The following is a 26,169-nucleotide window of genomic DNA, read 5'->3' as shown; positions in this document are numbered from 1 at the left end:
CTAGCCTCTGTAGAAAAACTCCAGACACATGCACCACCTTGTAAGTGTCTTAATTGCTAAACCAGCTCTCCGGCCCCCATCAAAATGTTGTTTTTTGTTTGTTTTTCGAGGTAGGGTCTCACTCTAGCCTAAGCTGACCTGAAATTCACTATGGAGTCTCAGGGTGGCCTCAAACTCATGGCAATTCTCCTAACCTGTCTCCCCAATGCTGGGATTAAAGGCTTGCGCCACTATGACCCAGCCAAAATATTGTTTTAAAGAAGATATGCAAAGAATAGAAAGCATGAAAGGTATACAAAATAATATGAATCTCAAATCCCACGTTTTACTCTTTCCCCATAGTAACAGAGCTATTTCCAAACACAACTTTTGCTAATCAAATTTCTCCAGAATACAGCACTACATTTTAGCAGCAAAAGTTATATCCATGGATGCTTGTGAAGCTGGCAGTTGTTAGTAAAAGATGCATGCAATAAAACACTCACTCTGGGAGTGGAAAAAGTGAGGTCGGGAGAAGAGACTGAGTAAAGGAAAGGCAGGGGAGGGCTAATCAAAATCTAAGAGGGTATGAATAAGTCATATGGGAACCTCCTTTTCTGGACAATGGTACATCCAGAAGCCATAGATTGTTACTAAAACAATTTCAGTGCCAGGGATGGGATACCTTCCAGTGAGTTGTTGGCCAGGGAGGTCCCTGATGTCCCCAAAACATTACAGGCCATTGCCCAGGCCCCTGGTTTCCCACCAGGAATAGATGGTAAGACCCTATTGCTGAAGACTCCACATACTTGGGCTGCAAGGTCACTGAGAAACCCTGCTGCTGGAGCTGAGCTGAAAACCTCTCTGTAGACCAGCTCATAGAAAGCTGGAAGAAGCCATTCTGTATGCAGCTCCATGGGACAGAGAGAAGTCAACAATGGAGATAAACAACAGTGGACACTGCAAACCTTAAGTTTGGCCCAGGCCAAATGAGCCAACGAGTGTAACTGTGGCATGTCTGCTATGGAGGAAATCAACTGCTCTCTACTTGGACTGTAGACTCACTCCATGGGACAGAATACATGCCTGATACTGAAAATCTATGACAGGGGTAATCACAAGCCCTAGGGGTGTAACATCTGCTGGTGTCTGGCTAAATGTATATACTATGCTCACCAAACTGCTCAGTAAGCACTTCTCTTAGTGTTTATACCCATATATTAATGTTACTCTCACTTTTGGCTAGAGAACCTTCTCTTTCAGATGGCGGTGATCTTGAGATGACTCAGAAGACACTATACTGCTGAGAAGAAGTGACAGAGGAGTGCTCAGCACTGACACATCTCTACCACACCTTCCAAGGCTCAGGGTCCATTGCAGAAAAGGTGGCAGAAAGAATGTAATAGCCAAAGGAAGGGTAGGACTCCTTACAATGCACTTTTCTAGACATAAGATGGCCTGTATATCTATGACCTCACAGTGCCTGGCATTACCTACAGAGGACCTTCATAAAAGAAGGAAAAGGGCTGGAGAGACGGCTTTGTGGTTAAGCGCTTGCCTGTGAAGCCTAAGGACCCTGGTTCGAGGCTCGATTCCCCAGGACCCACGTTAGCCAGATGCACAAGGGGGCGCACGCATCTGGAGTTTGTATGCAGTGGCTGGAGACCCTGGCGCACCCATTCTCTCTCTCTCTCTCTCTCTCTCTCTCTCTCTCTCTCTCTCTGTGTCTGCCTCTTTCTCTGTCTGTCACTTTCAAATAAATAAATTTAAAAAAAAAGAAGGAAAAGATGATGACATCAAAATAAAAGAGACACTTATAGAGAGGGGAAGGGGATATGATGGAGACTGGAGTTGCAAAGGGGAAAGTGGGGGGGGGCTTACCAGGGTTTATTGTCTATAGTTATGGAAGTTGTCAATAAAAAAATAAATTAAAATAAAAGCACTGCAGTATTTTACCTGCCTTCCAGATTTTTAGACTTTAGCTGCTGTTCTCCTTCGTTTATCTGTTCTTCCAGCACTTTTATTCTGGCTTCTCTTTGCTCTGGTGTTTCTTGACCAAAGAGTTTCGTAGTCATTCCCTTCAATGAGAATGTTCTCACAGTCTAAAGAAAATAAATACAGATGAATACATAAAAAAGGTGTGATATATACAGAGTGGGGAATACTGTTCAGCCTTAAAAGAAAAGAACTTCAGACACAAGCTACAACACAGGCGAATCTTGAAGCTATGTGAAATATGCCAGTCACAAATGATAAACATTATATGATTCCACTTATATGAGGTACCTTAGAGTAGTCTGAATCAGAGAGACAAAAAGAATGATGGCTTCCAGGGACTAGGAAGAGCAGGAAGGGTAGTTGTTTAATAGGGAAAGAGTTGCAGCTTTGCAAAATGAAAACAGTTCTACAGATTGGTCTTAAGCAGTGTGATTAGACTTAATACTATTGAACTGTGCCTTAAAAATCTACATAACTTGGGCTGGAGAGATGGCTTAGAGCTTAAGGCACTTGCCTGCAAAGTCTAAAGACTCAGGTTCAATACCCCAGAACGCATGTAAGCCAAAGTAGTGCATGCTTCTGGAGTTCATTTACAGTGGCTAAAGGCCATGGCATGCCCATTCTCTCTCTCTTCTAACTCACTCACACTCCCTCTCTCTCTCTGATTGCTAATAAATAAACATAAAAAAAAAAAAAAACTGGGTAACTTGAGGCTGGCGATATGGATCAGTGGCTAAGGTGCTTGCTTGCAAAGCCTTTGATTCTCCAGTATCCATGTAAACCCACATGCAAAAAGTGGTGCATTCAGTGGCTGGAGACCCTGGCATGCCTGTTCTCTCTGCTTGAAAATAAATAAAAGAATATTATTTTTAAATCTGCATAGTGCTGGAGAGATGGCTCAGCAGTCAAGGTGCTTGCCTGTGAAGCCTAAGAACTCAGGTTCGAATCTCCAGGTCCCATGTAGCCAGATGCGCAGTGACACAAGTGCGCAATGTCACACATGTGCCACAAGGGGCGCGTGCACCTGGAGCTCGTTTCTCAGCCGCTGAAGGCTCTGGTGTGCCCATTCTCTCTCTCTCAAAATAAGTAAATAAATAAAGGAATAAAAATCTGCATAACTCCTGTCAGATTGGCCACCATCATGAAAACAAATGATCATAAATGTTGGCGGGGATGTGGAAAAAAAGGAACCCTTCTGCACTGCTGGTGGGAATGCAATCTGGTCCAGCCATTGTGGAAATCAGTGTGGAGGTTCCTAAAACAGCTAAAGATTGATCTACCATATGACCCAGCTATAGCGCTCCTAGGCATATATCCAAAGGACTCATCACATTTCCTTAGAAGTACGTGCTCAACCATGTTTATTGCTGCTCAATTTATAATAGCTGGGAAATGGAACCAGCCTAGATGTCCCTCAACAGATGAGTGGATAATGAAGATGTGGTACATTTATACAATGGAGTTCTACTCAGCGGTAAAGAAAAATGAAGTTATGAAATTTGCAGAAAAATGGATGGACCTGGAAAGTATTATACTAAGTCAGGTAACCCAGGCCCAGAAAGCCAAGCGCCACATGTTCTCTCTCATATGTGGATCCTAGCTACAGATGACTGGGCTACTGCGTGAGAATGAAAATACTTAGTAGCAGAGGCCAGTAAGTTGAAAAGGAGACATAAAGGGTGGAGAAAGGAAGGGAGGAGGCTACTTAATAGGTTGATATTGTATATATGTAATTACAATGATTGTAATGGGGAGGTAATATGATGGAGAATGGAATTTCAAACGGGAAAGTGTGGGGGTGGGGAGGGAGGGAATTACCATGGGATATATTTTATAATCATGGAAAATGTTAATAAAAATTAAAAAAAAAATCTGCATAACTTACTAGAAAGGAAAAATATCAGCATAACTTATATGAAACTCAAGTATGTATTAATAAAACAAGATGCCTAAGCCCAAGGACAGCAGGACAGCCTCAAGAGTCACTGCTCTAAGATTCCCTCACTCTTGGAGTTAGTCAAAGGGACATGTTTTTTTTTTTTTTTAAATTATTCATTTGAGAGAGAAAGAGAAAGAGAGAAAGAGAGAGAAGTAGGGACACACAGAGAGAGAATATGAGCATGCCAAGGCCTCCAGCCACTGAAAATGAACTCCAGATGCATGTGCCACTTTGTGCATCTGGCTTACATGGGTACTGGAGAATCAAACGGGTTTAAGGCAATCACCTTAACCACTAACCCATCTCTCCAGCCTGAAAACCATTTTTTATTTGGGCTGTAGGAGGGTTTCATGTAGTCCAGGCTAGCCTCCAGCTTGCTATGTAGCCAGGGCTGGCCTTAAACATCTGATCCTCCTGCCTTTACTACCCAAGTGCCGGAACAACAAGCATATGCCTCCATGCTCCATGCTCAGATGAAAAGCCCTTTTTTTTTCGAGGTAGGGTCTCACTTTAGCTCAGGCTGACCTAGAATTCACTACATAGTCTCAGGGTGGCTGTGAACTCACGGCGATCCTCCTACCTCTGCTGGAATTAAAGGCATATGCCACCAAACGCAGCTTCTTTCTTTTTCTTTTTTTTTTTTTTCCTGGGGTGTGTGTGTGGATTTTTGAGGTAGGGTCTTGCTCTAGTCCAGGCTGCCCTGAAATTTACTACATCATCTCAGGGTGGTCTCGAATTTATCATGGCAATCCTTCTGCCTTCCAAGTGCTGGATTAAAGGCATGCGCCACCACTTTTAAAACTCAAGTACTAGCTGGGCATGGTGGCGCATGCCTTTAATCCCAGAATTTAGGAGGCCAAGGTAGGAGGATCGTCATGAGTGCAAGGCCACCTTAAGACTACAGAGCAAGTTTCAGGTCAGCGTGGGCTAGAGTGAAACTCTACCTTGAAAAACCAAAACAAACTAACTGGAACTTGGTTTCAAGGCCAGCTTCTTCCTGAAACAGCCACTAGTCCTAACCAACCAGCTGTCCCTCTGGGTTCACTTGAGCTGGAAGACAGCCCACCTCTATAAAGTTATAAATACCTTTGCAAGGGGAGGACACACTCTCTGACCACTTGGGAACTTCCAGCTGTGAGTGAGTTTTTCCTTCTCCTGGGCCTGGGATGGCTTGGGCCCCCTAGCCCTTACTCTCCACATGGATTCTTTATCTCCTCCAAATCCCCACACAGCAGGAGCTCCTTGAAGTTCCTTTCTCATTTTTCATTCCATAGTTTTTCCAGGCCTTCACATGAGATCTCTAGCCATGTTGCTGTCTTTCCTTGGCTCTGTACTTAACCTAAGTATAGTAATTTAATAATTAAAAAAACCTAAAACACTTGATATCCAGCTCAAGAAGTGACTGATAAGTGGTGGCTCTACTGCTGCTTCACTGTTTTCCAGAATGTGCCTTTCACCATGGCAGCTAAAGTGTCCCCGTGGAGGCAATGGGCAGGATGCAGCCGCTTATGCTGCAAACACTCTCAGTAAGCATTAGCAAATAAAGCTCAGTGCTCCTTTCTTGATGAGATGCGCTGACTCTAAAAGAGGAAGGCTTTTCAAAGTAAACTACACTTCTGTAAAACACCTTTCCAAATCAGACTCGGCAAATTCTTACAATATTAAACCGAACATTATCTTGATGGCTGGTATTTTTTTTTTTTTTGGTTTTTCAAGGTAGGGTCTCACTCTGGTCCAGGCTAACCTGGAATTAACTCTGTAGTCTCAGGGTGGCCTTGAACTCACGGCGATCCTCCTACCTCTGCCTCCCGAGTGCTGGGATTAAAGGCGTGCGCCACCACGCCCGGCTGATGGCTGGTATTTTTAATATGAAGAAGAAAGCACCCTCAGAATTGTAAAATTACTATCACATTATTCTCCTGAAAAAAAGTTCTGGCAGCCTGTGTATTAGCAGTGCAGCTACAGGAATACTCACGCCGGTGGCCAGCTCCTCACACTGCTGCTTCTTGGATGCCAGGTCCTGGGCGGCCATCTCCAGGTCATACTGCATCAGTTCATGCTTCCTGCACACGGCCCTGGAAGTGAACAGAGCTACTGTTGAGCTTTCCTGGCTTCTTACCATTCTAGGAATGCTTCTCAGAGGCAGGGGAGTCATTTTCAATGTCTTACATCCAAAACATCCAAGTTTAAAATGTATTATCCTGGGCTGGAGAGATGTCTTAGCGGTTAAGGTGTTTGCCTGCAAAGCCAAAAGGATCCTGGTTCGACTCTCCAGGACCCACATTAGCAAGAAGCACAAGGGGTACATGCAGTTGGAGCTCGTTTACAGTGGCTGGAGGCCCTGATGTGCTCATCTGTTTCTCTCTTTCTCAAATAAATAAATAAATAAATTGAATATTTAAAATGTATTATCCTGAGGCTCGAGGGATGGCTTAGCAGTTAAGGCGCTTGCCTGCAGAGCCAGAGAACCCAGGTTCAATTCCCTGGGACTCATGTAAGCCAGATGCACAAGGTGGCACATGGGTGTGAATTGGTCTGCAGTGGCTGATGGCCCTGGGATGCCCATTCTCTCTTCTTGTCTCTTTCTCTCTCAAAAATAAATTAATCTCAGCACTTGGGAGTCAAAGGTAGGAGGATCACTGTGGGTTCAAGGCCAGCCTGAGATGGCATAGTAAATTCCAGGGTCAACCCAGGCTAGAATGAGACTCTACCTTGAAAAACAAAAAAAATTAAATCCATGCCGGGCATGGTGGTGCATGCCTTTAATCCCAGCACTCCAGAGGCAGTGGTAGGAGGGTCACCAAGAGTTTGAGGCTACCCTGAGGCTACATAATGAATTCCAGGTCAGCCTGAGCTAGTGTGAGACCTACCTCGAAAAACCAAAAATTAAAAAAAAAAAAAAAAAATCAAATCCAGAAAGCCAGTTGTGTGGTACATGCCTTTAATCCCAGCACTTGGGAGGCTCAGGTAAAATGATTTTCATGAGTTTGTGGCTAGCTTGGGACTACAGAGTAAGTTCCAGGTCAGCTCAGGCTAGAGTGAGTACAGTGAGACCCTGCCTTTAAACAAACAAACAACAAAAAGAATCCCAAAATTAAGTCTAATAGCTAGGGAGATGGCTCCGTGGCTAAGGACCCTGCTTACAAAGTCTCCCAGCCTGGGTTTAATTCCCTGGCACCCACATAAAGCCAGTGCAAAATGACACATGCATCTGTGATGCCAGTGTGTCCAGACAATGGAAGGTGAAGCCACGAGAGAAACTGAAGCTCACCAGCCAGCTGGTCTGACTTTCCTTTACAGTCTGTTTACAGTTGCAAAAGTAAAAAGAGACTAATTGGTAGGGCACGAGGATCTGATGGAGGGTGAATTTGTGAGGGGGAAGGCAGAGGGGAGAGAATGATCATGCTTTTTTTTGTCTGTAACTATGGAACCTGTCAATAAGACAGTTTTAAAAGGGGCTGGAGAGATGGCTTAGCAGTTAAGGCACCTGCCTATGAAGCCTAAAGACCCAGGTTCAATTCCCCAGAACCCACATAAGCCAGATGCACAGGTGGCACATGCATCTGGAATTCCTTTGTAGTGGCTAAAAGCCCTTGGCATGTCCATTCTCTCTCTGCTTCTTTCTCTCAAATAAATGAATGAGTAAGATAAGCTTTAAAAAAGAGAGAGAGGGCTGGAGAGATGGCTTAGCGGTTAAGTGCTTGCCTGTGAAGCCTAAGGACCCCGGTTCGAGGCTTGATTCCCCAGGTCTCACGTTAGCCAGATGCACAAGGGGGCGCATGTGTCTGGAGTTCGTTTGCAGAGGCTGGAAGCCCTGGCGCGCCCATTCTCTCTCTCCCTCTATCTGTCTTTCTCTCTGTGTCTGTCGCTTTCAAATTAAAAAAAGAGAGAGAGAGAGAGAGAGAGAGATGCTGTCTCAAAGATGAGCAATGCAGACACCTTTTAGTTGAACTTTGATTTCCACATGCATGCCATGGCATGTGTGTATAAACATATACACACAAATAAATAAACAGGGCTGGAGAGAGGTTCGGGAGGAAGGCCTGGTGGCACAGCTTCTATTATCCAGTACCTACACAAAAGCATTCATCTGGAGTTTGTTTGCATTGGCATGAGGCCCTAGTGTGCTCTCTTTGCAAATAAATAAAACCTTTCAAAAACATGAAACCTAGCAGAATTTACATTACATATGTGGATATGGAGATGGCACAGTGGGTGAAAGCATTTGTTGTTCACATGGAAAGCTGGGCATGGTCATGCATGCCCGTAGGCTCACCACTGAGTGGAGGCAGGAGGACTATTGGGGATCTCTGGACAACTAGTCTCACTGAAAAAGCAGGGAGCTCCAGGTTCAGTAAGAAACCCCGCCTCAGAGAAATAAGAAAGAAGAGGGACAGAGGAAACCCAATGTCTTCTTCTGGCCTCCACACACATATACAAGGAGCATGCACACCTGCATGCACACACAAGTGTACATACCACGTACGATACACACAACTTTTCTATATATTAAACCAAACATTGCTTGTGTCATTTTTTCAATAAACATACTATGATCACTTATATAATTTTTTTGTTTGTTTATTTTTCAAGGTAGGGTTAAACTCTAGCCCAGGCTGACTTGGAATTTACTAAAGAATTTCAGGATGGCCTCAAACTCACAGAGATCCACCTTCCTCTGCCTCCCAGGTACTAGGATTAATGGTGTGCGCTACCATACTCGGCTTGATTTATATAAGTTTAAAAATTTTATTTATTTATTTGACACAGGAAGAGGAAGGGGGGGAGAATGGGCGTGCCAGAGCCTCTAGCCACTGCAGACCAACTCCAGACACATGTGCCCCCTTGTGCATCTGGCTAATGTGGGTCCTGGGAAATCAAGCTTGGGTCCTTTGGCTTTGCAGGCAAACACCTTAACCTCTAAGCCATCCCTCCAGCCCTTGACCTAGGGTTTGAGTATAAACTCGAACTTGCCTTCCTCCTGCTTCTGCCTCAAGAGTTTCTGGGGTTACAGGATGTGTAGTACTATGCTGTAAGATTTTGTTTTTTGGTATGTGCGTGTTTGTGTTCATATGTATGTGCGTGTTTGTGTTCATATGTATGCAGATGCCCATAGAAACCAGAAGTGGATACTGGGTATGTTATTCGATATCTCTCTTCCTGTGTGGGATAGGCTCTATCACCGAACCTAGAACTTACTGATCTGGCTAGAATAGCTGGCCAGCAAGCCCCAGAGATTGCCAGTTCCACTTCCCCAGTGCTGGAATTACAGGTGTATGCCACCACACCTGGCATTTTACATGGGTTCTGGGGAATCTGAACACAGGTCACCATGACTGTACAATAATCATGCTACTGAGCCATCTCCCCAGACTACCAAGCTCAATATTTTTTTAAATTTTTTTAAAATTTATTTATTTGAGAGCGACAGACACAGAGAGAAAGACAGATAGAGGGAGAGAGAGAGAATGGGCGCGCCAGGGCTTCCAGCCTCTGCAAACAAACTCCAGACGCATGTGCCCCCTAGTGCATCTGGCTAACGTGGGACCTGGGGAACTGAGCCTTGAACCAGGGTCCTTAGGCTTCACAGGCAAGCACTTAACCGCTAAGCCATCTCTCCAGCCCCCAAGCTCAATATTTTAACATAACTCATGGTGTCATCTGATGCGACAAGTGCCTTTAAAGGATAGAATCTCAATGTTGTTTTTTTTCTACAAATGTTCATTATCTTTTAAATATTATAGTAGCAATCCATGCTTGTCAAAAAAAAAAAAAATTATTCTAGCCAGGCATGGTGGCGCACGTCTTTAATCCCAGCACGCGGGAGGCAGAGGTGGAAGGATCACTAAGCTCGAGGCCAGCCTGAGACTACATAGTAAATTCCAGGTCAGCCTGGGCCAGAGTGAAACCCTACCTCGAAAAACAAAAACAAAAACAAACAAAAAAGAAATTCTAGGGGCAGGAGGGATGGCTTAGCAGTTCAGGTGTTTGCCTACAAAGCCTAAGGATCCAGGTTAGATTCTCTAGATCCTATGTAAGCTAGATGCACATGGTGGCACATGCATCTGGTGTTTGTTTGCAGTGGCTAGAGGCCCTGATGTACCCATTCTCTCTCTGTGTAATAATTAAGTAAAAACTAAAAAAATTCTAGGGCTACGAAGATGGCTTAGTGGCTAAAGGCACTTGCTTGCAAAGCCTGCAGGTCTGAGTTCAATTCCCCAGTGCCCACATAAAAATATGACCTTCCAGGTCTAAACTAGGCATTTACAAAATGCATACCTATGACCCCAAATATTTCTACACACAGACCAGATGCATGAAACTGTCAACAGGATGTTGCTTTGTTTTTTAAATTTTTATTCTATTTATTTGAGAGAGAGAGAAAGAGAATGGGTGTACCAGAGCACTTCAGCCTCTGCAAAGAAACTCCAGACACATGTGCCACCTTGTGCATCTGGCTTACATGCTGGGGTTTAAGGCATGCACCTCTACACCTGGCTCCCTTTTTGGTTTATTAAGGTAGGGTTTCACTCTAGTCCAGGCTAATCTGGAATTCACTATGTAGTCTCAGGGTGACCTCAAACTCATAAGTGATCTTCCTACGTCTGCCTCCTGAGTGCTAAAATTAAAGGTATGTGCCACCAATGCCGGGATTTTTTTTAGGGGGGAGTTTCAAGGTAGGGCCTCACTCTAGCTCAGGCTGAGCTGGAATTCACTATGTAGTCTCATGCTGACCTCGAACTCACAGCAATCCAAAAACTTTTATTTATATATTTGCAAAGAGAGAGAGAGAGAAGAGAGGCAGAGAATGGACATGCCAGGGTTTCCAGCTGCTGCAAATAAAATACCAGACGCATGTACCCACTTTGTGCTTCTGACTCTATGTGGATACAAGAGAATCGAACTCAGGTCATTAGACTTTGAAGGGAAGTGCCTTCTGAGCGTTCTCATTCATTACTAGAAGGGCTGAATCCACTTAAAAAACATCTATCTGGGGCTGGAAAGATGGTTAGTGGTTAAGGCGCTTGCCTGCAAAGCCAAAAGACTCAGTGGGTTCCCCAGGACCCACGTATGCCAGATGCACAAGGGGGCACATGCATCTGGAGTTCGTTTGCAACAGCCGGAGGCCCTGGAGCATCCATTCTCTCTCTCTCTAAGCAAACAAATAAAAAATTAATTAATTAAGTACACAAGCATATGGAGTGAGGACCATCACAGGCATGCATCTGAAACTTTTACCAGATACTCACCGCAGTGCTTCTGCATAAAAAAGATACTCCTTTAACTGATCTGCATAATGTTCTTCATCTTCCAAGATATCATCAATAGAAGACGCATACCTGGTGAAAAAAACACTGTGTAAGCAACACTAACTGTGACATGAAGTGTGACCCTTCTAAAGTGTTATTTCAAAGATGGCCCACAGACTGTGTGCTCCCTGCCCATGACTAAGTGAGTGCAGGAAATGAGAACTGGATTTATTTATTTTTTTTTTTAATTTTTATTAGCATTTTCCATGATTATAAAAAAAAAATCCCATGGTAATTCCCTTCCTCCCCACCCCCCACACTTTCCCCTTTGAAATTCCATTCTCCATCATATTACCTCCCCATTACAATCACTGTACTTACATATATACAATATCAACCTATTAAGTACCCTCCTCCCTTCCTTTCCCTTCCCTTTATGTCTCCTTTTTAACTTACTGGCCTCTGCTACTAAGTACTTTCCTTCTCACACAGAAGCCCAGTCATCTGTAGCCAGGATCCACATATGAGAGAGAACATGTGGCGCTTGGCTTTCTGGGCCTGGGTTACCTCACTTAGTATAATCCTTTCCAGGTCCATCCATTTTTCTGCAAATTTCATAATTTCATTTGAGAACTGGATTTATTTGCGGCAATCTATAATTACCCCCAAGATTTTATTGAATTTAACCAAACTGCAGTGGCTTCGCAATAAGAAACAAACAAAAATGATTCTTGGCTGGGGAGACAGCTCAACCATTAAAGGTGCTTGCTTGCAAAACCTGCCACACTATGGGTTTATTTCCCTAATACCCACATCAAGCCAGCCATCCAAGGTGGGGCATGTGTCTGGAGTTCATTTGCAGTGGCAGGAGGCCATGGCATAACCATTCCCTCTCCCTCTTGTAAATAATTGTTTTTAAAAAAGGTTCCTGCCGGGCGTGGTGGTGCACGCCTTTAATCCTAGCACTCAAGAGGCAGAGGTAGGAGTATCACCGTGAAGTTCGAGGCCATCCTGAGACTATATAGTGAATTCCAGGTCAGCCTGGACTAAAAAAACAAAAACAAAAACAAAAACAAAAAAAAACACAAATGTTCTTAGCAAGCTTTGCTTTGATTAGGACAACCTCCCTGATTTTTGGGTCAGTCCCCTTTCCACACATGACCCGTCACATAACACCGAAACGTGAAGGCTCTCCATGATGCTTCTCCAAACTGAACAAACATAGACCTTTCTCCATGAGTTTTCTAACAGTTCTTGAGTTTTTATTCATCACTCTACTTCTGATCTTTCATTAATAATTTTTTTTTTTTTCAAGATAGGGTCTCACCCTAGCCCAGGCTAAACTGGAATTCCCTATGTAGTCTCAGAGTGGCCCTGAACTCAAGGCGATCCTCCCTCCTCTACCCCTCCCACCCCAAGGACTGAACCACCACCCCAGCTCCTAGAATCTGCTCATTAATTTCCACAAATAGTCAAAGGGCCAGGTGTGGTGGCACATGCCTTTAGTCACAACACTCTGGAAGCTAAGAAAGGAGAGGTTGCTGTGAGATTAAGATAAGCATGGGACTAAAGAGTGAGCTCCAAATCAGTGTGGGCTAGAGTGAGACTGTGCATTGAAAAAGCAAAAAGAAAGAAAGAAACAAACAAAAGAACTGCAATTTTGGGGAAACAGACATTTTATAATTGAGTCCTTTCTTTAAAAAAACAATTTAGGGCTGGAGAGATGGCTTAGCAGTTAAGGTGCTTGCCTACAAAGAAAAATGACCCACATTCAATTCCCCAGGACCCACGTAAGCCAGATGCACAAGGTGGCACATGTATTTGGAGTTCGTTTGCACTGGCTGGATGCCGTGGCATGCCCATCCTCTCTCTCTCTCTTCCTTTCTCTCTCAAATAAATAAATAAATAAATAAATTTTAAAAATTATTTATTTTGTAAGCAGAGAAAGACAGAGAGAACTAGCGAAAGAGAGAATGGGTATGCCAGGGCATCCAGTTGCTGCACATGATGAACTCCAGATGCATGTACCACTTTGTGCATCTGGCTTTAAGTGGGTACTGGGGAAACTGAACCTGAGTTGTTAGACTTTGCAGGTAAGTGCTTTAACCGCTAAGCCATCTCTCCAACCTCTTATTACTGAGTCTTTTATTTTATTTCTTTTTTAGAGATGAGAAATACATTTTAATTTTTATAGCAAATCTCAGAACACTTAAAATTACATTAGAGTCTTTAAATACAATTATTTATATCATCTTTAGTTTCTCCTGGCAATGTTTGTATATACTTTTTTATTTTTTTGGTTTTTTGAGGTAAAGTCTCACTCTGGTCCAGGCTGACCTGGAATTAACTCTGTAGTCTCAGGGTGGCCTTGAACTCACAGCAATCCTCCTACCTCTGCCTCTTGAGTGCTGGGATTAAAGGAGTGCATCACCATGCCCGGACCCGGCATATATTTATTTTTCAATGTACAAGTTTCCTAACATATTTCATTAAACAAATCACTAAGTATTATGCATTGACGTTATAAACAGAATTACTTTAAAACTTTCATTTTCGCTGGGTGTGGTGGCATATGCCTTTAATCCCAGCATTTGGGAGGCAGAGGTAGGAGGATCACTGTGAGTTTGAGGCCACCGTAAGACAATAGTGAATTCCAGGTCAGCCTGGGCTAGAACGAGACCCTATCTTTAAAAAAACAAAAGAAAAAAACCTTTCATTTTCCAGTTGACAGCATGCAAAAACAACTACAAATGATTTTTATACATCACATTCTCTCCCACAAATTAAAAAAATAAAATAAAAATCTTAAATACAGGAAAATTGAAATAATTTCTTACACTCTATCTGATCACAATGGGATCAAACTACAAATCAATAGCAAAAAAAGCTATACAGCATACACAAAATCATGGAAACTAAACAGATAGCAGAGAAATTTTAAAAAATCATAGAGACATACTATAAGAACATACACTCCAATAAGTTTGAAAATCTGAAAGAAATGGATTTTTTTTTTTTTGGTTTTTCCAGGTAGAGTCTCACTCTAGCTCAGGCTCACTTGGAATTCACTATGTAGTCTCAGGGTGGCCTCGAACTCACTGTAATGCTCCTACCTCTGTCTCCCAAGTGCTGGGATTAAAGGCATGTGCCACCACACCTGGCCCTGATTTACTTGATTTATATGACCTACCAAAATTAAATCAAGATGAGATTAACCACTTAAAATATACCTATACTAAGTATTGCCATCCAAGCATTTATAAAAAAAAAAAATTCTCCCAAGTAAAAAAAGTCCAGGCTCAGATGGATTCACTGATGAGTTTTACCAGACCTTCATGGAAGAATTAATACCAATGCTTTTCAAACTTTTTCATAAAATAGACAAAGAAGGAATCCTTCCAAACTCCTTCTAGGAAGCCAGCATCACCCTGATACCAAAAACCAGACAAAAATAGAACAAAAAAAGAAAATTACAGACCAATCTCCTTTGTGAACATAGATGGAAAAATTCTCAACAAAATATTGGCAAATGGAACCAGGTGTGATGGCACAGACCTTTAATCCCAGGACTCGGGGGGCAGAGGACAAGAATATTTCAAATAGCTCTTTCACCCAGACCAAGTAGGCTTTATCCCAGTGATGCAGGGTGCAGGGATGGTTCAACATAGGCAAATCAATAAATGTAATACACTACATAAATGGACTGAAGGACAAAAGTCACATGATCATCTTGTTACATGCAGAACAAGCATTTGACAAAATCCAACATCCGTCCATGATAAAAGTCCTACAGAGACTGGGAATAGAAGGAACATATCTCAATATAATAAACGGTATTTATAACAAACCTACAGCCAACATAACACTAAATGGAGAAAATCTTGAAGCTTTTCCACTAAAATCAGGAACAAGACAAGGGTGTGCACTGTCTCCACTTTTATTTAATTTATTACTGGAGGTGTTAGACATAGCAATAAGGCAAGAAACACACATAAAAGGGATACAAATTGGGAAGAAAGAGATCAAGTTATCATTATTTGCAGATGACATGATTCTATACATAAAGGACCCTAAAGACTCTACTAGCAAACTGTTAGAGCTGATAAACACCTACAGCCATGTAGCAGGATACAAAATAAACACACAGAAATCAGTACCCGTCCTATATGCTAACAACAAACACAGAGGATGAAATCAGAGACTCACACCCATTCAAAATTGCATCCAAAAAAAAAAAAAAATAGTACCTTGGAATAAACCTAACAAGGAAGTGAAGAATTTCTACAATGAAAACTTTAAAACACTCAAGTGAAGAAATTGCAGAAGACACTAGGAAATGGAATGACATCCCTTGTTCTTGATTTGGAAGAATCAATATTGTGAAAATGGCAATCTTACCAAGAGCAATTTAAACATTTAATACAATTCCTATCAAAATTCCAATGGCATTCTTCATGGAAATAGAAAAAAAACAATCCAAAAATTCATTTGGAAGCACAAAAAAAAAAAAAAGAAAAGCAAAACCTTTAACAATTTGGAGCGACAAAAATAAGTCTGGTGGTATCATCACACCCGATTTTAACCTATATTGCAGAGCCATAGTAACAAAACAGTAGGGTACTGGCATAAAAACAGACATGTAGATCAATGGGACAGAATAGAGAACCCAGATGTAAGTCCTAGTAGGTACAGCCACCTGATCTTCAAAAAAAAAATGCCAAAAATACTCATTGGAGAAGACAGCCTCTTCAGCAGGTGGTGCTAGAAACACAGATATGTATCTGTAGAAGGATGAAAACAGGTCCTTATCTTTCTCCATGTATAAGAATTGAATCCAAATGGAGACAGGTGTGGTGGCACAGCCTTTCATCCCAGTACTCGGGGAACAGAGGTAGGAGGATCACAGAGAGTTCGAGGCTACTCAGAGATATATAGTGAATTCCAGGTCAACCTGAGTTAGAGTGAGATTGTACCACAGAAAACAAACAAACAAACAAAAAAGACCTCAATATGCAACCTGAAACTGCTAGAAGAAAAAGTAGGGGAAACCCTTCAACATATTGGTCTTGGCACAGACTTTCTGAATATAACCCCAGTTGCTCAGGAAATAAAACCACAAATCAACCGCTGGGACCTCATGAAATTACAAAGATTTTGTACAGCAAAGGACACTGTGAATAGAGCAAAGAGGCAACCTACAGAATGGGAGAAAATCTTTGCGAGCTATACATCTGACAGAGGATTAGTATCCAGAATGCACAATGAACACAAAAAACTAAATAAGAAGAAACCAAACACCCCAATTAAAAAATGGGCTATGGAACTAAATAGTTCTCAAAAGAAGAAATACGGATGGCATATAAGCATCTTAAAAAGTTCTATATCAGTGTGGGGGTGGGGAGGGAGGGAATTACCATGGGATATATTTTATAATCATGGAAAATGTTAATAAAAATTTTAAAAAAATTAAAAAAGAAAAAAAAAGTTCTATATCCCTAGTCATCAGGAAAATGCAGCTTAAACTACATTGAGATTCCATCTCACTCCTGTCAGATTGGCTACCATCATGAAAACAAATGACTATAAATGCTGGCGAGGATGTGGAAAAAGAGGAACCCTTCAACACTGTTGGTGGGAATGTAATCTGGTCCAGCCATTGTGGAAATCAGTGTGGAGGTGCCTGAGAGACAGCCCAAATAGATCTACCATATGACCCAGCTATAGCACTCCTAGGCATATATCCTAAGGACTTATCGCACTTCCTTAGAAGTACATGCTCAACCATGTACTTCTTTTTTTTTTATTTATTTATTTATTTATTTATTTATTTATTTATTTTTTATTGCAGCTCAATTCATAATAGCTGGGAAATGGAACCAGCCTAGATGTCCCTCAACTGATGAGTGGATAATGAAGATATGGCACATTTATATAATGGAGTTCTACTCAGTGGTAAAGAAAAATGAAGTTATGAAATTTTCAGAAAAATGGATGGATCTGGAAAGGATTATACTAAGTGAGGTGACCCAGACCCAGAAAGCCAAGCGCCGCATGTTCTCCCTCATATGTGGATCCTAACTACAGATGATTGGGCTTCTGTGTGAGAAGGGAAAAACTCAGTAGCAGAGGCCAGTAAGTTAAAAAGAAGATATAAAGGGAAGAGAAAGGAAGGGAGGAGGGTACTTAATAGGTTGGCATTGTATATAAGTACAAGAATAGATTAGATTAACGGGGGTGAAAAGGCCCAAAGTGAGGTCAGGGGAAGAGAACGAGTAAAGGAAAGGTTGAGAGAGGACTAATCAAAATCTAAGAGGATGCAAATAAATCATACGGAATCCTCTGGTTTTGAACAATGGAACACTCAGGAGCCATAGATTATTGTTAGAAAATTTTCAGTGCCAAGGATGGGATACCTCCAATGAGTTATTGGCCAGGGAGGTCCCTGATGCCCCCAAAACATTATAGGCCAGTGCCGAGGCCCTTGGTTTCCCACCAGAAATTGATGGTAAGACTCTATTGCTGAGGATTTCATATACTTGGGCTGCAAGGCCACTGAGAAATCCTGCTGGAATTGAGCTGATAACTTCCTCCATGTAGACCAGCTGACAGAAAGCTGGGAGAAGCCATTCTACATGCAGTTCAATGAGAGAAAGAGATACCACCAGTGAAAATTCTCAACAGTGGACACTACAAGCCTTGTAATTGGCTAGCCAGGCCAAATAAGCCAATGGGTGCAATAGTGGCATGTCAGTCATGGTGGAAACCAACTGCCCTCCAATTGGACTGGAGGCCTGCTCCATGGGGGGGAACACATCCCTGATACTGAAAACTTAAAACAGGGGTAGTCATGAGCCCTAGGGATATAACATCTGTTGATGTCTGGGAAACCGTATACACGATGCTTATCTAACTGCCCAGTAAGCACTTCTCTTAATATTTACACCCTTATATTAACGCTACTCTCACTTTGGGTAGAGAATCTTCTCTTTTCAGATGGCAGTGACCTTGGGATGACTCAGAAGGTATCATGGTGCTGGAAAGAAGTGACTAGAGTACTGACTAACATCTTGATCACACCTTCCAAGGCACAGAGTCTAATGCGGAAGAGGTGGCAGAAAGAATGTAAGAGCCAAAGGAAGGGTAGGACTCCTTAGAGCGTGCTCCCTCCAGACATAAAATGGCCTGGATATCCATGACCTCACAGTGCCTGACACTACCTACACAAGACCATCATAAGAGGAGGAAAAGATCATGACATCAAAATAAAAGAGAGACTGATTGAGATGAGGAGGGGATATGATGGAGAATGGAATTTCAAAGGGGAAAGTGGGTGCAGGGAGGATAATACTGCGGGATATTTTTTATAATCATGGAAAATGTTAAAAAAATTGAGAAAAAAAAAATACGAAGAAAATAATTTTTTACTGTTAATAGAAAATCAAACTTGCCAAATAACTTTTCTATACATATTGAAATGAATAAACAAATTTTTATTGTTAACATGTTAGAATAATTTTTTTTGAGGCAAGCCCAATAGACTGGCTTTTTTTTTTTCTTTTTATGAGAGCACATGAGAGAGAATTGGTGTGCCAGGGCCTCCAGCTACTGTAATCCAACTCCAGACACGTACATCATCTTGAGTGCATGTGTGACCCTGTGTGTTTGTGTCATCCTGTGCGTCTGGCTAGCATGGAGCTGGGGAGTCGAAGGTGGGTCCTTAGTCTTCTTAGGCAAGCGCCTTAAGTGCCAAGCCATCTCCCCTTCCCTAGAATATGTTTGAATGCATGAATTAACCTGACCTTGCTGTTTTTAGTTTCTCATTGCTGGGACAAAATGCCCAGTCAGAAGCAGCTTATGGAAGGAAAGGGTTTACTCTGGCATACAGTTCCACAGGGTAGAGTCCATCATGGCAGGGAAACCATGGCAGGAGCAGACAGCCAGGGTCACACTGTAGCCCAAGAAGCAGAGGAAAGAGCAAGTGGAGCCAGGCTGTTTCTGCCAGCAAGACTTGTCTTTCCAAAAGGCTCCACAACCTTTCCAAATAGTGCTGCTTTGCTGGGGAAAATGAGCCTCGGTGGAGTGGGTCTTACATTCAAACCCTCACACTTGACATTGCTGAGATGAACACAAGTCAATCTGCACACACACACAATGTAAGAGTCGCTAACACTCCGCACAGAGCTTTAAGCTCTTCGGTACTCACACATCCATGTGATGACCAGCACTCTGCAGACCGTCACCCATTTCTTTTTCTATGGCACTCCATTCACTAGGAAGAAAAGGACAGAACAAAAAGCTTCAAAAATTAGATATATGGGGACTGAAGAGATGGCTTAGCCGTTAAGTGCTTTCCTGTAAAGCCTAAGGACCCCGGTTTGAGGCTCGATTCCCCGGAACCCATGTTAGCCACAACAAGGGAGCACACATGTCTGGAGTTCATTTGCAGTGGCTGGAGGCCCTGGCGCATCCATTCTCTCTCTCTCTGCCTCTCTCTATCACTCTCAAATAAGGAAAAATAAACAAAAAAATTAGATATATGGGATCTCTGGAGCTGCAGAGATGGCTCAGCAGTTAAGGAGCTGACCTGCAAAGCATGAGGACCCAGGTGACCCAGATTCAATTCCCTAGTACCCACATCACAAAATGGTGAATGTGTCTGCAGTTTCAGTGGCTAGAGGCCCTGGTGCACCCATGCTCTCTCTCTCTCTCAGCCTCTTTCTCAAATAAATAAAAAAAAAAATTTTTTTTAAGCTGGATGTGGTGGCGCATGCCTTTAATCCCAGCACTCCAGAGGCAGAGGTAGGAGAATCACCTTGAGTTCAAGGTCATTCTGAGACTATGTAGTAAATTCCAGGTCAGCCTGAGCTAGACAGAGTGAACCCCTACCTTGAAAAACAAAAACAAAAATAAAAAAATTATTTAAAAAAGATATATGGAATCTTAATCTCACATGCCTTTAATTCCAGCCCTTGGGAGGCAGAGGTAGGAGGATTGCTGTGAGGCCAGCCTGAGACTACGTAGAGAATTCCAGGTCAGCCTGGGCTACAGAGCAAGACCCTACCTTGAAATCCCACCCCCCCAAAAAATACATGGGGTCTTTTATAAGCTTTTCTGGGTATGTTTTAAATATTGTACTGTATCCACATGTGGATTTATTTATTGTTTCTGATTTAAGTATGCTATCTTCCTCTCTCAAATTTAATAACTAGGCCGGGCATGATGGCACACACCTTTAATCCCAGCACTTGGGAGGCAGAGGTAGGAGGATCGCCGTGGGTTTGAGGCCGACCTGAGACTACACAGAAAATTCAAGGTCAGCCTGGGCTAAAGTGAGACCCTAGCTTGAAAAACAAAAACAACAACAACAAAAAAAGAGTATCAACGAAAAAGAAAATTCATGAAGGAAAATCATTCAAGTAAATGTTGAAAACTGTCAATAAAAAAGTTAAAAGAAGGCACTTGCCTGCAAAGCTGAAGGACTCGGGTTGGGTGATTCCCCAGAACCCACGTAAAAGCCAGATGTACTTGTTGACACATGCATCTGGAGTTCATTAGCAGTAGCTAGAGGCCCTAGCCTGCCCATTCTTTTTCTCTCAGATAAATAAATAAATAATAACCGAAATGGGGCTGGGGAGATGGCTGAATGGTGAAGAGTGCCAGCAAGCAGCAAGCACGGGGACCTGAGACCATCTGAGCTCACTTTCGTAGCACCGAGGCACCACACTGCAGGCTTGTAACCTCAGTCCCATGGGGCAGAGAGAACAGAAAATCGCTGGGGCTGGAATAGCCTGCAGCTCAGCATTCAGCGAGAAACGGAGAGACTCTCTCTCTCGAGGAAACACATGGATGAGCAACAGAGGAAGACGTGGCATTCTCCTTTGGCCTCCCCACATGCGCATGAGCATCTGCCCACACACACATACACAACACGGGCACCACACCACACATAGTACACACAGATGCAAATAAAATACATTTTTGAAAAAGAACTAAAATATCCAAGCTATATACAGAAATATACACCTATGTTTTGGTATTTGGACCTGAACCCAGGGCTTCAAACATGCGAAGCAAGTGTTCTATTGCCAAGCTATACTTCTAGCTCCTACACAAATATTCCCATTATCACTAAAACTACCCTAAGACTGAAAACCTTATCTTGCCAAAGCCTTCAGGAATTATAAAATGGCAGGAAGAGAGGGAGGGAAAAAAATCACTACTTTTTTTTTCTTTCTTTTGAGGTAGGGTCTCGCTGTAGTCGAGGCTGATCTGGAATTCTCTATGTAGTCTCAGAGTGGCCTTGAACTCAGGGTGATCCTCCTACCTCTACCTCCCAAGTGCTACAATTAAAGGTGTGCGCCACCATGCCCGGGTCCACTAACTCTTTTTTTCAAAATTTTTTTTTTTTTTTTTTTTAAGTTTTTTGAGGTAGGGTTTCACTCTAGCTCAGGCTGACCTGGAATTCACTATGCAGTCTCAGGGTGGCTTCAAATTCTCTGCAATCCTCCTACCTCGGCCTCCTGAGTGCTGGGATGAAAGGCGTGCGCCACCACACCAAGCTCAAAATATTATTTGGAAGGAGGGAGGGAGGCAGAGAGGAAGGGAGGGAGGGAATGGGAATGAGTGCACCAGGGCTTCTTGTGACTTCAAAAGGACTCCAGATGCATGCACCACTTTGTGCATCTGGCTTTATGTGGGTCCTGGGGAATCAAACCCAGGCCATCTGGCTTTGCACACAAGTGCCTTCAACTGCAGAGCCATCTTCATCTTCTCAGACTCCAAACCACTAATTCTATTAGCAATTTCCAGAGGACTCTTCTGGGGCATTCAGCAAAGGATTTAAAGACCCCTCACCTGCTTCAGATAAGTTTCATTTTTATCACATCACTAGGTTCAATTTCCTCACAACTTTATTTACTTACTCTTAATATTTATTTATTTGTGAGCAGAGAGAGAGGGGAGAGAGGGAGGGAGGGAGAATGGGTATGCCAGAGCCTCCAGCCACTGCAAACAAACTCCAGATGCATGATCCACTTTGTGCATCTGACTTTACATGGGTACTAGGGAATCAAATTTGGGTCGTTAGGCTTTTCAGGCAAGTGCTTTAACCGCTGAGCCAACTCTCCCTCTTCTCACTACTTTAATGTTTGAAGAATGACTTTAACATGAAAATGGAGATTTGCTATCCTGAAAGACATTACTAAAAAGCTGGGTGTGGTAACTAAACTTTTAATCCCAGCGTAGGCCGAGACAGGAGGATCACTATGAGTTCAAGGCCACCCTGAGACTACATAGTGAATTCTAGGTCAGCCTGATTAAATAATGTCCTACCAGGCATGGGGCTATTTAGTGAAACTCTTATCTTAAAACAAATAAACAGGGCTGAAGAGATTGCTCAGTGGTTAAGACACTTGCCTGCAAAGCCTCATGACCTGGGTTCAATTCCCTAGTACCCACATAAAACCAGATGCACAAAATTTTGCTTTTCAGCAAAAATGCTAATTAGAGGTAAATATTTAAGACTACATAATACTTACCTAAAAACTCGCCCATAGTTCCCATGTACTTTATACACACCATAGAGTCGATCTGCTACTCTCTGAAATAAATATTTAACAGAAAATTGGTATTAGGTTAAAGTTATGCACAGATGACTTTAACAATTTCATATATATTGAAAAAGGGGAGAGTTGGGTATGGTGGCACATGTCTTTAATCACAGCACATATGAAGCAGAAATAGGAGGATTACTGTTTGAGGCCAAACTGAGACTACATAGTGAATTCCAGGTTAGCCTGAGCTAGAGTGAGACCCTATCTCAAAAAACCAAAAGGGCTGAAGAGATGGCTTTAGCAGTTAAGGCACATGCCTGTGAACCTTAAGGACCCAGGTTCAATTCTCCAGGTCCCACGTTAAGTCAGGTGCACATGGTGGCACATGCATCTGGAGTTTGTCTGCGGTGACTAGAGACCCTGGAGTGCCCATTTTCTCTTTCTCTTCCTCTCTCTCTGTCTCAAATAAATAAAAAATAAAAATAAAAATCTTAAAGAAAAAAAAAGGAAGTGGGGGAGGAAAGCTAGAGAGATGGCTCAGCTGTTTACATGTTTGCAAAGCCTAAAGACCCAAGTTCAATTCCCCAGTACCCATGGAAGGCCAGATGCACAAGATTAATACTATTGTTAATAAATACCATATAAAATAGCTGCATAAAATTCCACTGAGTTTTAAGTATATGGGTCATATAAGCTTTCTTTTTTTTATTAGCATTTACCATGATTATAAAAAAAATCCTATGTTAATTCCCTCCCTCACCCCCCCACTTTCAACTTTGAAATTCCATTCTCCATCATATTACCTCCCCATCACAATCATTGTACTTACATATATATAATATCAACCTATTAAGTACCCTCCTCCCTTCCTTTCTCTTCCCTTTATGTCTCCTTTTTAACTTATTGGCTTCTGTTATTAAGTATTTTCATTCTCATGCAGAAGCCCAGTCATCTGTAGCTAGGATCCATATATGGGAGAGAACATGTGGCGCTTGGCTTTCTGGGAAGTTTTCTTTTTATTTATTTATTTTCTTTTTTGAGGTAGGGTCTTCCTAGCTCAGGCTGATCTGGAATTCACTATGTAGTCTCAGGGTGTCCTCTAACTCACAGGATCCTCCTACCTCTGCCTCTCGAGTGCTGGGACTAAAGGCATGCGCCACCACGCCTGGCTTCTTTTTAATTTTTTAAATAAAGTTTTTATTTATTTATTAGAGAGAGAGAAGGAGGGGGAAGGAAGAAAGAGAGAGAGAAAGAGGGAGAGAATGGGCGTGCCTGGGTTTCAAGCCACTGCAAATGAACTCCAGATGCCTGTGCCACTATGTGCATCTAGTTTAAGTGGGACCTACAGAATCGAACCTGGGTCCTTAAGGCTTTGAACACAAGCCCCTTAAACACCAAGCCATCTCTCCCACCCATATATAAGCTTTCTTTATTGGATAACCTCGTTGGATCTTAAGCTATTCCTGTTTACTTTAATCGTTTTCAAGTATGAGGAGGCCAGAAGGTGGTGTCGGGTATCTTTCCTCAGTAGCTTTCTACCTTATTCTTTCAGACAGGTCTCCTGCTAACTCTATAGCTCAGCAATCTGGCTATGCTAGCTAGCCAGTAAGCCCTAGGGATCAGCCTGTCTTCACCTCCCCAGTGCTGGGATTACAGGTGTATGCCCCAACACCCAGCTTTTACGTGGGTGCTAGGGACCCAAACTCAGGCCCTTATGCTTGCATGTCAAGCATTTTCCCAGCCCATTCAGGTATTATAATGCATCTCTGAACATGAAACTTTTCCTTCAGATTGTTTCCTTATGGTAAAGTCCAAATCTGACAGCACCATACAATTATCACCTGACATCATGCAAAATGCTTTCCTTGGCCAGGTGGCGTGGTGCCACACACCTTTAATCCCAGCACTTGTGAGGCAAAGGTAGGAGGATCACCGAAGTTCAAAGCTACCCTGAGACTACATACTGAACTCCAGGTCAGCCTGAGCTAGAGTGAGACCCTACCTCAAAAAACCAAAATTTAAACAACATCAAAAAAAGCTTCCCTTATCCCTACTGAAGGAGTGTATGTTTAAACAATGAAAAGCACAAAGTTTCATGGCACGCTTTTCTACAATGTGATATTTTTTTTCCTTTTTGTTGTTTTTTTCACGCTGTTCTACAATGTGATTTTTTTTTTTTCCTTTCTTTTGGCTTTTTGAGGTAGGGTCTCACTCTAGCTCAGGCTGACCTGGAATTCACTATGTAGTCTCAGGTTGGCCTCGAACTCAAGGTGATCCTCCTACCTCTGCCTCCGGAGTGCTGGGATTAAAGGTGTGTGCCCCCACACCCAGCAGATGATGTGATTTTTAGAATATGGACATGTGTAGCACCTCCCTCCCCGCAACCACCACCTTGTTTTGAGATTCTGCCTAAGGAATCTCAAAAGTTTTAAGACATAGGGCTGGAGAGATGGCTTAGTGATTAAGGTGTTTGTCTGCGAGGCAGAAGGACCCAGGTTTGACTCCTCAGCACCCATGTAAGCCAGATGCACATGGTGGTGCATGTGTCTGAGTGCATTTGTAGTGGCTAGAGGCCCTGGCGCATCCGTCTTCTCTCTCTTTCAAATAAGTAAATAAAAATAATATATTTAAAAAAAAAGTCTGAGCTAGGTGTGACGTCTTTAGTCCCATCACTTGGGAGGCAGAGGTAGGAGGATCACTGTGAGTCTATGAGTTCAAGGCCAGCCTGAGACAACATAGTAAATTTCAGGCCAGCCTGAGCTACAGTGAGATTCTACCTCGAAAACCAAAAACAAACCAACAAAAAAAAAAAAGAGTCCTGATGTTTAAAAGCTCTGATGCATTTTTTAAAATGTATTTAGCCACACACACACAAAAAAAGATATTTGAGGCTGGGTATGGTGGTGCATTCAGGAGGCAGAGGTAGAAGGATCGTCTTGAGTTCAAGGACACTCTGAAACTACAGAGAATTCTAGGTCTGCCAGGGTTAGAGCAAGACCATACCTCAAAAAACCACATACACAGACACAAAATGTATTTAGGTGTTTATTTGTGTATATGGCCGTAGCGGTCCCAGCACACGTGTGGAGATGAGAAGACAAATTCAAGGTATCTGTGCTTCACCATCTTTGAAAAGGTCTCTTGACGCTGCAAACAAAGTGCCAGACTGCAGAGAAAGACGACACGAAGTGACCCAAGCGCTTGCAGATTCTCCTAGGCCCACCTTCCACTGTCCAGGCACTTGGATGACAGTTGCATGCGCAACTATTTGCATCTGGCTCCATGTGAGTACTGGGGAATTAAACCCAGGCCAGCAGGATATTGCAAGCAAGTGCCTTTAACCTCTGAACCGCCTCCCCAGCCCCAAGACTTTGACACTTTCAGCCAAAGTGGTTTCCAAAGGAGCTGCATATATTTTATACTGCTAAAGCCACTGAATACTAAAATATTA

The 26,169-nt window shown here is 42.6% G+C and overlaps 1 protein-coding gene across 2 annotated transcripts in view; it reads right to left on the bottom strand.

Moving 5' to 3' along the window:
• The window catches only part of Snx4 (sorting nexin 4), an 80,143-nt gene that overhangs the window by 9,463 nt on the left and 44,511 nt on the right, over positions 1–26,169 (bottom strand). For both annotated transcript variants that reach the window (XM_045148430.1, XM_045148431.1), the window contains exons 8-12: positions 22,704–22,765; positions 19,370–19,435; positions 11,167–11,256; positions 5,892–5,991; positions 1,936–2,081 (exon numbers count right to left, since the gene is read on the bottom strand). In XM_045148430.1, coding sequence (XP_045004365.1) covers positions 1,936–2,081; positions 5,892–5,991; positions 11,167–11,256; positions 19,370–19,435; positions 22,704–22,765 — 464 coding nt within the window. The remainder of the gene's footprint in view (positions 1–1,935; positions 2,082–5,891; positions 5,992–11,166; positions 11,257–19,369; positions 19,436–22,703; positions 22,766–26,169) is intronic.

This window comes from Jaculus jaculus, chromosome 4, assembly GCF_020740685.1.
Source record: "Jaculus jaculus isolate mJacJac1 chromosome 4, mJacJac1.mat.Y.cur, whole genome shotgun sequence".
Classification (NCBI taxonomy): Eukaryota; Metazoa; Chordata; class Mammalia; order Rodentia; family Dipodidae; genus Jaculus; species Jaculus jaculus.
The sequence above is the reverse complement of the archived record's forward strand: the minus strand, read 5'-3'. Positions and strand labels throughout refer to the sequence as shown.